General features: G+C 37.4%; 1 protein-coding gene across 1 annotated transcript in view; it reads right to left on the reverse strand.

Moving 5' to 3' along the window:
* PCNX (pecanex homolog (Drosophila)) overlaps window positions 1-12,905 on the reverse strand; it is a 324,383-nt gene that overhangs the window by 207,519 nt on the left and 103,959 nt on the right. The window contains exon 6 of the mRNA XM_006865614.1: window positions 3,099-4,793. Within this exon, the coding sequence (XP_006865676.1) occupies window positions 3,099-4,793 (1,695 nt within the window). The remainder of the gene's footprint in view (window positions 1-3,098; window positions 4,794-12,905) is intronic.

Raw genomic sequence — 12,905 nt, forward strand, 5'->3', positions numbered from 1 at the left:
AGGCTTTCTGCTCCAGTAAAGATTTACAGCCTCGGAAACCCTGTACAGGGTCGCTCGCTATGAGTCGGAACTGACTCCACAGCACATAACAACAATACACAAACTTTTATCTTCCTCGTTCATAAAATACCTCTTTTCTTTATAATTTTCTAAATGAAGTCAATTTTTCTCAGTTAATGAAGTAGCCAAACCTGTTTCACTAAATGCAATGAGCATTCTTCTAGGCTGCTTTATGTGTGCAAGCTTTCTTCATAATACACACTCCACATCATACTAGCCTTTCTTAGGGAACCATGATTGACTCTACACACACTGATTACTACATTCTCCTATGCTGCTGCTGTGTGCCATCCTGTATAGGGCTTCCAAAGTTGGAACTCCTTATGGGAGCAGATGGTAATTTTAATATTAATATGGTAAGCTATGATGCCCTTAACCACCATTAGAATACAAATGATAGTTGACCCTATTCTTAATGACAATCCCTATTATACTTTTTGCTCTCGTTTGTATAGTAACCCCAACTCAGACTTCAACAAAAGCTGTGTTTTTGTTCTGCTGTCACTGCTTTAGCTCTACATGCATCCTCCCCCTTCTACTAATTTACTGCTAACTTAGCACGTACACTGAGAAATGAGAAAACTAAGCTTACTAGAAGTTAGAGTCCCTGTATTTGGTAAAGTAAAAATGCTTTGATTCATATTTTATTGTCTATACAGTGGTCTTTGAGTTTTCTTTCTAATGTTTACCAATATTTGGGTACAAAATAAACAACAATTGACATGTATGGCACAAACCCCCATCAACTGTGACCAGAAGATCTGACTTTTCTTTAATATTCCTTTAATCTAAGATTATCTTGTGTTTCCAACCAACACATACAGTATTATAACAGGTTCCTATTCTGTGCTTACAGAACAGTAACTCAAACAAATATACTTAAAATAATTTTCTCAGAGATATGGAAGTTTAAAAGTTTGGAAAAAATTACAGAGAAAAATCATGTAAACAAACTTTTCCATGATGGGAGTTCTCCATAATATGTGAACTGTTACAGAAAATATAGTACAAAAACAGTACTGAATCATACAGGAAACGAGTTTAAATGACTGAAAGAAAATGATTTTATTTTAAGTAATATAGGCTAGAAAAAACAATGTACCTTTCTAGCAACAAAGCTGCCAATACTTTATTCTTGAAATATTAGTCTCTATTAAAGATATGCCTCACACTAAATAATAGCTAAATGCAAAATATGTGGTCAAGAACAGAAATGCCTTTGTTTGAACTTAAAACTTTTTCCTGTCTAGGCAATCAAAGAACATTACTTAAGAAATTCCCATTTAACCAAAGTACATGATTAATCCTGAGAGGTCCGATCAAAGCAATGATCTGCTATGTGACTGACTATCCAAAGATGAGTTATATGATACACTGCTGTTAAAATATGGCTAAAACCCTTATTGCTACAATTATAATATTTTTTTAATGTTTTTCTGTTAGCATAATATAATTTCAGACATTTTTACTATCATCAAGTTTCACAATAGCATACTTATCTCATGTATTTCTAGATTTAATCATTTGTTTCATTTCAATTTTATACTACTAAATTATTAAAATTAAGCAAGAGATAGGAAACAGTTGAGTAGCATACAAACTGGCCCATTAGACAGTAGTAATAGTAGCATTTATTAGTCTATCTGCCAGATGCTGTTCTAATCACTTTATATATATTAACTCATTTAATCATCGCAGCAATCCAGTGAGATAGATTTTATCACCATGTTTCAACATGAGACAGCTGAGAAGCTAAAGACGGTTAAATAAGACAGGTTAGTTTTCCTACAGTCACAACTATAGTAGAGCCAATGGAGTGGTGCTGTAGGATAAGCATCAGGCTGATAATCACAAGGTTGGCTGTTCAAATCCACCAGCCACTGCTCAGAAACCCTATACGGGTTTACTAAGAACCAGAACCAACTTGAAGTAAATTTCTTTGCAAGAAAATGTAGGTTCCTATGTTTTAGAACATTTGTACATAGAAATATTCCAGCAGAATTCTTTTAATAAGAGATGTTAATAAAAGATGCTTAATAAGATCAACAGACATTAAACTTGAAAACTAAAGATACTAGCTTAATTTAATAGTAATGGAAATACAGATTTAAAAAAAAAAAAAAAAAAAGCTAAGGAGCCAGCAACAGAAGAGCTAAGTCTTCTGACTATTTAATACCAGGATGCCATTAATAACCAGAATGAGCAAAGTATTCTGGACAGGAGAAAATAACAGGGGGGAAACAACTCTGAAATAAATAAAAACACAATGACAGAATATAAAATCACCTATGGAATTTTGCACAATTCCACAAAACTGAAATAAATTATTACTTTAATGAAAATATCCTCACATTAATTTCCCACAGGGAAATTAATGTAGTCACTAACAGATCCCATATGCCAATAAGAAATTCAAACTTGGATTTAATAAACTTTTGGGTTTTTGTGTGTTTTTTTTAAAGCGTGAAGAAAAGAATATGTATTTATTCCTAAAATCTCAAACTTGAATAAGGAAGAAATAAAATCAGACAAAAAGAGCCACAAATTTTCCAAGGGCATAACCAGAGCCAAAGTAATATTTAGAAAAATCTTAGATAACAACAGTTCGTGTGATCCAATTCTGAAATTCAGTGGCACGAACTGTGTGAAAGATGACTTGGAGAAAAAAAAAAGGGGCTTGATGCCCAAATAGAATTCTACATTGTGCTGTTCCTATTGTTGTGCAAAGGAAGAGGGTTAATTGTTATTCCTGGGAAAACATTAGCAGGTAGCAACTGGTTTTAAAAAACGCAAATGTCATTAAATTGAAATATTCCTCCAATAATACAACTGAAGAAATATTTTCTTGGTGTTCACACCAAAACCTTTTCTAAGACAGAACTGTGGTTAAGTGATTTTAATAACTTAATGGCAAAAAGGATATTAATACCAAGCAGTATTTTACCACAAAGCATAATGTAGTAAGTAAGTATTGTTTTAGTCAATAGTACCGAAAATCACAGTTGTCTCCAGGAAATCTCTTCTTGTACTTTACTCACCTCTACTGGCTGCATCTTGCTCTTCCCCTTCAGGAAATGCAACCTGGCTTGGCAAGCTATTCCTAGATCGAGTAACTGTCTCTAACTGCGAAGCCCTTCCCAATAAAGACAGCTCATCTAGCACCTCTCCGTCTTTGGCCTCAAGATCTGATTTTGACGTGGTTAATGGTTTTATGCTTTCAGGTGCCATGAGCCTATTGGAGTCATTCAAACACGCAACTGTACCACTGTCCAGGCTCAACACTCGGGCACGAGTTTTGGCACTATTTGAGCTGGAAGTCCGTCGTGTGGCCCGCTTTTTGCCAGTTCCTTCAGGACCCGAATGAGCCTTGTGTGTGTGTTCACAGTCTGTGCCCCTTTCTTTATGAGTGTATTTGGTCTTTAGAGCACTGTATCTGCCTTCGGGAGACTGACATGAATGAGAAGTGGTACTAGAAGAGCTATCACTGCTGAACTGGTGAGCAGACCGAATACTGGATGTCCTACTCAAGTCACTTTGATCACTGAAGTCCTCATCATGACAAAATACTGCACTATGTGGTTTAGTAACAGAAACACCACGAAAGGAAACACAGTCCCTGTGCCGACTTGAGTCAAAACTGCTGGCCCGTTTTTTCCCTGTCCGTCTCCTGCCTGACTTGTGGACAGAGGCTGTCCGGTGGATTAAGCTGGAAGACTTGGGTCGTACATCCCCTTCCTTTTGCTTTCCACCAACATCTTTACACATTTTTGAATCCAATGAAACGGCTGACTTGCCACCCTGTTCCTCTATGCTTTCAGGTGTCTTCTCCAGAGGTGTGTCCCCTTGTGAAGTAAATTCATTTGCATGAGGATTTTTATTGGCTTCTTCAGATGCAGAGGTACTGAGACTTCTCTGGTTGTGCATATCATCAGAGGTGTTAGAATCCTTGGCCTCTTGAACCCCACTATTAGTACTGCCTTCCAAAGCAGGTTTTTCACTACTAGTCCTTTTGTCACTCTTTGCTTCTGCGTCGACACTGCCTTCTTTTTTGCCATCACCTTTTCTTCCTATGTTAGGAGACTCGTCATGTTCTGACAGGATGCTTTCTATGTGAGTTGAGCTGGTGTGCTCACTTTTATAGCTGCTGACAGTGCTGTTAGTGTCACGGTCTGTCCCACTGCAATAGCTTTCAGTAGACCCACTGCTCCGTGTGCTCAGGCTCCTCAAGCTGTCCATGCTTTTGTCTGCTTTTAAAGGCTTGCGCTTCCCAGTTTTTGTGGGTGGCTGAGAATTGCTTTTCTTCAGGTCACCAACAAACTGAAATTCCCCAGATAAACAAGAATTCTCCACCAAGGATTCTTTTGATCCAGAATGAGGCTTGGAAGATTCTAACTCACTGACTGGATCTAACCCACGTCTTTGTTGATAGAGAGGGAAGTCAGTCAGTGAAGTATCTGGAAAAGCTACAGCAGAGCTAGAAGTCCGTGGTACACCTCGCGGCCGGTGGTCTTTCCTGTAAGAGTGTGAGTGTAAAGGTACGAGAGAAGCCACTTCTGTGTCACAGGCACTAGACAGAGACTGGTCAACGTGGTGGTGGTGGCTGTGACTTGGCAGGCTCACTTTGTCGCTGAAGTCCCTTGGTAAATCCTGTCCACAAGAGGATAAGGAAGGCTGAATGGAGATGAAGGAGTCATTGGAGACCAGACGGAAGAGCTTCCGATCCGTTGCCAAATCTGTTACAAACACATATTTAGAAATATTAGCAAAAATTATGATCTGCTTTTCTAATGTTTCACAATGGAAAGCATTTATAACATACAGTAAATAAAATATGAACCATTTTTCAAACAGTTCACTGAATAACATTGGCCAGAAATTCCAAAAAACTGATTTCTATTTCACAGCAGCACAAAGAAATCATTCTACTGATGGAATGAACTGAATTTTGTTTTTCAAAAGGCCTCAAAAAATATAAATAAATAATAAGGTTCTATAGACATCAACAATAAAATTAGAGATAAAAAAGGATTATGTTTACAATGGACCTAGGTTTCTAAATGAGCTCTGCCTCTACCTCCTAACTGGCTATCCTTGGTTTACCTTTCTGAGTCTCAGTTTTCCCTCTATAAAACAGGTTATGAACCTCACTGAGGAGTTACTAACACAACACTTTTTGCTAAGCATAGTACCTCGGACAATTAATGGCTGCTATTATTGTAAGTGCCACCGACTTGGTTCCGACTCACAGTGACTCTGTAGAAGGTTTCTGAAAAGCAGCTGGTGGGTTTGAACTTCCAACCTTGTGGTTTTAGCTCACTGACACAACACAAAAATCCTTTTGAAAAAACAAGTATGATTACTTTATAAGTCAAGAAAGACCTGCCACAGTCTGCAACAGGAAAAAAAAAAAAAAAAAGCATTTGACCAATGCTCACGCAAGATATATAACGATATAAGACATCCTGCTGTTCATGATTTTTAAAAATCAACAAAAGATAATTAACTGCATATTTATCTCTTCATTGTTACAGCAATTACAAAACTTCTCATTAAAAATGCATAGCCCCTATAACTGTCAAACCATTCCTTTAATTCTCCATGTAGGGCAGAGATTAGTGACTTAAATGACTATATACACTATGTATATAAATATAAATAACCCTATCTACCCACCTACCTACATTGCAATTTATCTTGGAATATACCTTGACTACCAAACTGCACAAAAGTTGATATTTTATATACATTATGACAGAGAAAGATGGGTGAATCTGCAGTTAGTTCAATAAAAAGAAAAATTATAATCTGTATCATAACTGCACAAAGTATAATGAAAGTAAATCACATTATTCCTAGGAGAATCACAAATAACAAAAAGCGTGAATCCCCCACTAAGACTAAAATAAAAATGAGTAACTAGAAATGTTTATGTAATTTTTAAAAAATCTAAATTAGATCTAAATAATTTAAAACCTAGAGATGGTCTTTAATTATCCCACATATGTACCATTGTGATTTATAAATGACCTCTATTAGGCTTTAATTTACACTTTTTTTTGAAGTTTTCAAAATAAGTGAAATCTATGATCTTTATCATTTGCACAAAAACAACTCTGTTGTACTAGGGTCCTTGTATTTTCTAAATGTTAATTCTAAAGTTAACATTGTATTTATTTTCTGTTGTACTACTGTGGAGTCCTCGAGTGGTGCTGCAAAATAATCACACTGGACCGCAAGGTCAGTTTGGACTGCAAAGTCAGTTTGAACTGTTTGAACTGAAAGGTCGATGTTCAACCCTACCAGCCGCTCTTTGGAAACTCCACACAAGGTAGTTATGAGTCAGAACTGACTCAAAGGCACTTAACAACAACAATATATGGACTCTTGGTGTGATGCTGTAGGATAAACACTGGACGACTAAGTCAGCAGTTCAAACCCACCAGCTGCAGGGTCACTATCAGTCAAAATCGATTCAATGGCACTTGACAACACAACAACATTATAATAAGCTATTTCTAAAAACTCAATCTATAGTCCTAATAAGTCATCAGCAATGAAGTGATATTCACATTCCTAGAACATGAATTTCATAGAAAAAAATTTACCGACCCCAAACAACTAACTGAAAATCAATAGTTCCAAATTATTCTTTTAAGTGCTACAACAAAGTACTGGGGGGAGGGGGATGCTAATGATCAAATCCAACTCCCTTCCAAAATGTTTTTAATAAAGCAGGAATTCAAGTTTCCATTTTAAAAGATGCAGCCAAAATTACTTCAGCATGAATGTGTTTCTTCCCAATGTTTCCAAGCAAGTATGTCATGAAAAGCTCAATTTTGTCAAGAAGAATTTTAGGTGGCTTCAGGAAAGTTTCAAGGATGTCTGTTTTCTGTTACACACTAAAATCAAGACACAGAGATGCTTATTCAACTAATTAAAACTATTGCAGTATTTAGGTACTTAGGACAAGAAAAACATGCTCATGGTGGTGCAAACTGGAGTATACTTCAGTAAAGCAACCTAGCAATAAAGCCACAGCCCCTAAAACAGTGTTCTTATCCTTTGAACCTAATCTACTTTCAGAAATTGTTGCTAAAAGATAAAATCAGATACATTTTTAAGGGTCTAGCACAAAGTTGTTCATATCAGTTTGTCCTTTGACATTTTCTGCTCAGTTCCTTCATTTCATCATTTCTTCCACTTGCTTTAACTACTCTAGATTCAAGAGCAAGTTTGATAGTATCTTCTGACATATATTTTGTTTTTGTTTTTCTTTCTTTCCTGCCTATTTAATGACCTTTTGCTTTTTTAATGTATGATGTTTTTATTGTTATTCCACAAGTTCTCTGAATTTCATAGTTTTTAATAGGGTACATTTCATGGTATGTGAATTTTGTCGTAATTTTAAAGTGAAGAAAAAAGTTTTATGCCAAAAACACAAAAACTACATACCTAATCCTTACTAACAAATTACCTCAGTGGTGAATTATTTTTGTTTCCTTCCTCGACCTTAACTGTACTTTCTAAAAACAACATCTACTGCTTTTCTAAACAAAAGGAATATTTGCCTCCTTCTATTAGGCCATCCCCATCACTACAGAAACACGCTGTCATTTTTCCTACAAAGTCTTTAAAAATCCAAATCCTTTTTATTTTCATTTCTCCTATATCTTATCACCAATCATCTCTATGCTTCATTACAACTCATCAAAGAGACAAAGTCTATAAACACTGTCTTCAATCTTTTCCTTGAATTGCCTCTTAAACATATTCTAACCCTACTCATTTAAAACTATGTTTATCAAGGTCATCAACATCCTCTATGCTGTTCAACCTACAGGTCCAGTCTCAGTCCTCTTCTCACCTGACTTCTTGTCAACATGTACTCCAGTCTCCATTCTCTCAGGTTTCCTTCTCACCAGTTACTCCCACTCCATCTCCTCAACTTCTTAAAACTGGAGTGGCTCTGTTTTGTTTTGTTTTTATCTTCTGTCTCTGGTCCCCATGATTCTAAAATTTAGAGACACCTATCAGTAGTTCTTCCAATCTCTGTTCCACCCCCATAATCAACGAGGGTGTTCTAAGTTCTGATCTCAGGTAGGGAAGGTACAAGTGAAGTCTTTCAGGAAAACTAAAGACAACACTTTCTCATGATTGCAAAAGTAAATGATTCAGTCCCACATCCTCCGTTTTCCCCCAATCTTCCTAAATCAACTGCTATCCAGCTATCATTGTCCTTTAAGTCAAAACTAACCAGAGAACCAACAGAGTCCTGACGTTGAGCCAGAATGAGTATCTGCCACTAGGTGGAGCCAAACAGTTGGCAGGACCAAGAAGGATTTAGATCAGGTAGCCAGACCACCAGATCTCCAAGCCAGCTAACTAAGCACACCTGCTCTGTTGGTTTACAAATGTCACAATAATCTAAAAACCAAATTTAACATAACTGTTGTTGTTGTTAAGTGCCACAATTCCTAACATTAAATTCTAAGCCACATCTCTTATCTGAAATCCAGACCTAAATGTTATTGTTAAGTGCCATTGAGTTGATTCCAACTCATAGTGAGCCTGGATAGGGTTTTCCAGTGAGTTTGAACTGCCGGCCTTGAGGCTTAAACCAATCTTGCGGTCCAGTGCTTTTCCTGCTACGCTATTCCACTTGTTATTCCCACTTGGGTATCTAGTAGCGTCTCACATCCGGTATGTCCAAAATGAACTTCAAATCTTATCCTTTGTGATACTCCCACCTCTGAATCCGTTCTGGCTCACTCTTCTCCCTGTCAGTTAATGGGGCCTCCATCCTACCTAATTTTTAAGCTAAAAGTCTTTAACCATGACTGCTATTTCTCTTGCAGACTATATCCAAAGTCCTCAGTATATCCTTTCAATATCTTGTATATACACACACATGGTCTACTACTTCTCATTACCCTGATCTGTAGCATTATTTCCTGTGCCCTAAATTAATGTCACACTTTTATTAATTAAGCTTTCTCCTTTACACTTTGACTCCTTTCGATGTATTCTCAACTTAGGAGACTGACAGTTTCTGTTTAAATGTCATAAAGACCATAATACCCCTGTGATGACAACTCTTTAATGGATCCTCACCTCAGAATTAATGACACTGGGGGTTCCTGCGCTGGACTGCAAAGTCCGTTTGAACCACAGGTTCGGCAGTTCAAGCTCACCAGCCGCTCCTCGGAAACCCTACACGGGGTCACTATGGATTGGAACCAATTCGATAGCACTTAACAACATAACTTAGTAACAATATAAAATGATTTATGAGAACCCTATGTAATTTAGCCTCTCACATCCCCTTTGTACCAGTCACACTATTTCTGAAACCTGACAGGCATATCCTACTTTAGGGTTCCCTCTGTGTGGAGTCCCTTCTCTCTAAATATCCTGATAGCTTACTACTCCCTCAGCTCCTTCAGGTCTTTGCTCTCAGTGAGGTTTCCCAAAATTACTTCATTTAAAAGTATACCAGCATCTGGGGACTTTAGACACAGAGAAGAAGAGGGGCTGTGTGCTGACAACCAGGGGGCAAGCTTGTAGGGTATACCGTTTGGTTGGTTGATGATGCATGATGCATGGAGGGGATTGCAACCATGGCGGTGAAACGATATACGATGGCATGAATGTAAAACTAATGTTCTCCCCCATGTAAACTATCACATAATTCACAACAAAACATTAAAAAAAGTATGCCACTCTGTCCTCAACATTATCTGTCCTTGGTCTCTGTTTATTACATACATATTTTATTTATACTCATATGATTCCATGTTAAAAATAAAGCTACATGAAGACAGAAATTTTTGTTTGTTTATTCACGGATTTATTTCCAGGTACATAGCTGTTGTTAAATGCCATCGAGTTGGTTCCGAATCATAGTGACGCTATACAGAGTTTCTGAAGAGCAGCTCTGGGTTTGAACCGTAGACCTTGCATGTCAAACTGACCTTATAGTCTTGTGCTTACCCTATAGCATCACAACAGGACTCCTGGCACATAATAGGTACTTAATAATATTTGTTAAATTTTAAATATACAGGAAAATGTTATGTTATAAAAGCAAGTGATTTGAAAACCATGATACTAAACTAGATTTGAATTATAGGACAGTCACTTTGTAAATAACTGTGTGACACTGGACTCCTGGAAACTGGACAGCTAGCCATAAGGTCGTCAGATCAAACCCAATACAGAGTTGCTATGAGTTGGAACCAACTCGACAGCACTTAACAACAACAACATGACTTTGGGCAAGTTTTTTACAATTTCTCTCTAAGCTCATCTGTAAAGTGAGAATAGTAATAGCATGCACTTCAAAAGGTGGTGATGTAGATTAACAGGTAAAATGCTTAGAAGAACACTAGGGACTGGACAACTAAGGCCCAAAGCTGAACCTACCCCTCTGTCTAATTAAAAACAAAGTTTTGCCTTATTTATTTACATTTGTTTGTGGCTGTTTTCCCAGTGTTGTTGTTGTTAAGTGCTGCCCAATAGTGACCCTGTATGGGGTTTCCAAGGAGTGACTGGTGAGCTTGAACCATTGACGTTGCAGTTCAAACTGACTTTGCAGTCCAGTACATTAACCCACAGCGCCACACAAGACAATGGTAATACTGAGTAGTTGCTAGAGACCATAAGCTCCACAATGTCCAAAATATTTACTATCTGGACCTTTAGGGAAAAAGTGTGCATACCCCTAACTAGATAATGCAGTCCTGGTGTGGCACTGTAGGGTAAGCACAGAACTGCTAACCACAAGGTCAGCAGTTCAAACCCACCAGTCACTCCTTGGAAACCTTATACCAGATGGCTATGAGTCAGAACCAATTCCACGACATTTAACAACAGCTAGATAATGCACTCAGTGAATTTAGACATTATAATTTAGGCTAATGTGCATCTGCAAGGATATACTTGTGTATATACTCCCCACCTGCCTAACTAAAATACACTTGCTTGGATGGGGTACACTTGCTAGATATAAAAGAAGATAGAGATACGTACATCGTAAATGCACCAATCTCTCTAAGAAGATTACCAAGCCTGGTTTTGAATACTCTTTAAGATTATATAGTATATAGAAAGGGGTACTGTAATTCTCAGAGCAATTAATTTACCTTCCCCCATAAAGAATCGCAGCCACAGAAACCTTATACAGGGTTGCTATGAAATAGAACCAACCATTTAATCCTATAGTGCCACAGTGACTACTATAATTCCAAAAATGTAGCGAGACTATCAGCAAAATAAAATTCTTACAAAATTTGTTGTTGCTGTGTGCCATCAAGTCTGTTCCAACCCATAGTGACCCTGTATAGGATTTCCAGGGGGCATCTGGTGAGCTTGAACTACCAACCATGTAGTTCAAACGACTTTGCAGTCTGACGCATTATTAGCCCACAGCACCACACCAGGACTCCTTACAAAAATTAGGCGTGGGCAAATGTCATGATTTGGTGATCTATTTATAATTCAAAAATAAGTTTCATAATTAAGCAGAAGAAACTTAACAGTTTGCCATTCCACCAAACATTACTTATGAGCTAAGAAAAAGAAAAGATTGGAAACAAGGAAACAGGTTTCTTCTAATTCAAAACTAGATCGTTATTTATATAATGTTGGATAACCTTCATTTGAAAATGGGGATGACATATCTAATCGTTCATGTCTGAAAATTTAACTTCAAACATGAAATACAGTAGTTCTTTAAAAACAAAACAATAAATTAAATAAAACCTAAAATATTCAAGAAAGTGAAGTTGTATAAGGACAAATATCACACATGGCCAAAATTTCTATTTAAACTCTGGTGCAGTAAGGCACCATTTTGGAGGCAAAAATATAGTTTCTAAGTAAGTCCAACACAAGTTATTTCTCTGTGGTTTCAGCAGTTGAACAAGAAAGGAATTAGGTGGCACTTAGAAGCCATACTGAATGAAAATGATAGCTTTGCACACTAGATTAACCTTAAGCTGATCTGACCAATGATAGGAACAACAGAACTTTATCTGCCGTCTCCCACCACTCTTCTGTCAGTTTGTCATACTGTAGTGGCTTGTGAGTTCCTATGATTCTGAAAGCTATATCATCGGTATTTTAAATACCACCAGGGTCACCCAGGGTGGACAGGTTTCAGATGAGCTTCCAGACGAAGACAGACTAGGAAGAAGGAGTGACGAACCACTTCCGACTATTCAGTCACTGAAAACCTTATGAATAGCAGAGAAACAGTGTTAGATATAGTGTCAAAAAATGAACCCCTCAGGTTGGAAGGCACTCAAATTGCAACTGGGGAAGAGCTGCCTCCTCAAAGTAGAGTTGACTGTGATGACAAAAATGGAGTAAAGACTGTGGGAAAAAAGCCCACAGGACCTTCATATGCTGATGGGGTACAACTTAAAATGATGAGCAACAGCTGTAAACATTCACTGAAAATCGGAACACAGAATGTACGAAGTATGAATCTAAGAAAATTGGAAGTTGTCAAAAAGGCATTAGTGAGCTGAAATGGACTGGTATTGGCCATTTTGAATCTGATGACCACATGGTTTACTAAGCCAGGAATGACAAATTAAAGAGGAATGGTGTTGCATTCATTGCCAAAAAGAACATATCCAGATCAGTCATGAGGTACAACGCTGCCTGTGATAGGATAATACCCATGCGCCTACAAGGAAGACCAGTTAATACCACTATTATTCAAATTTATGCACCTACCACTAAAGACAGTGAGGATGAAATAGAAGAATTCTACCAACTTCTTCAATCTGAAATTGATCAAACATGCAATCAAGATGTATTGATCATTAGTAGTGATTGGA

Source organism: Chrysochloris asiatica, unplaced genomic scaffold (assembly GCF_000296735.1).
Source record: "Chrysochloris asiatica unplaced genomic scaffold, ChrAsi1.0 scaffold00079, whole genome shotgun sequence".
NCBI classification, from domain to species: Eukaryota; Metazoa; Chordata; class Mammalia; order Afrosoricida; family Chrysochloridae; genus Chrysochloris; species Chrysochloris asiatica.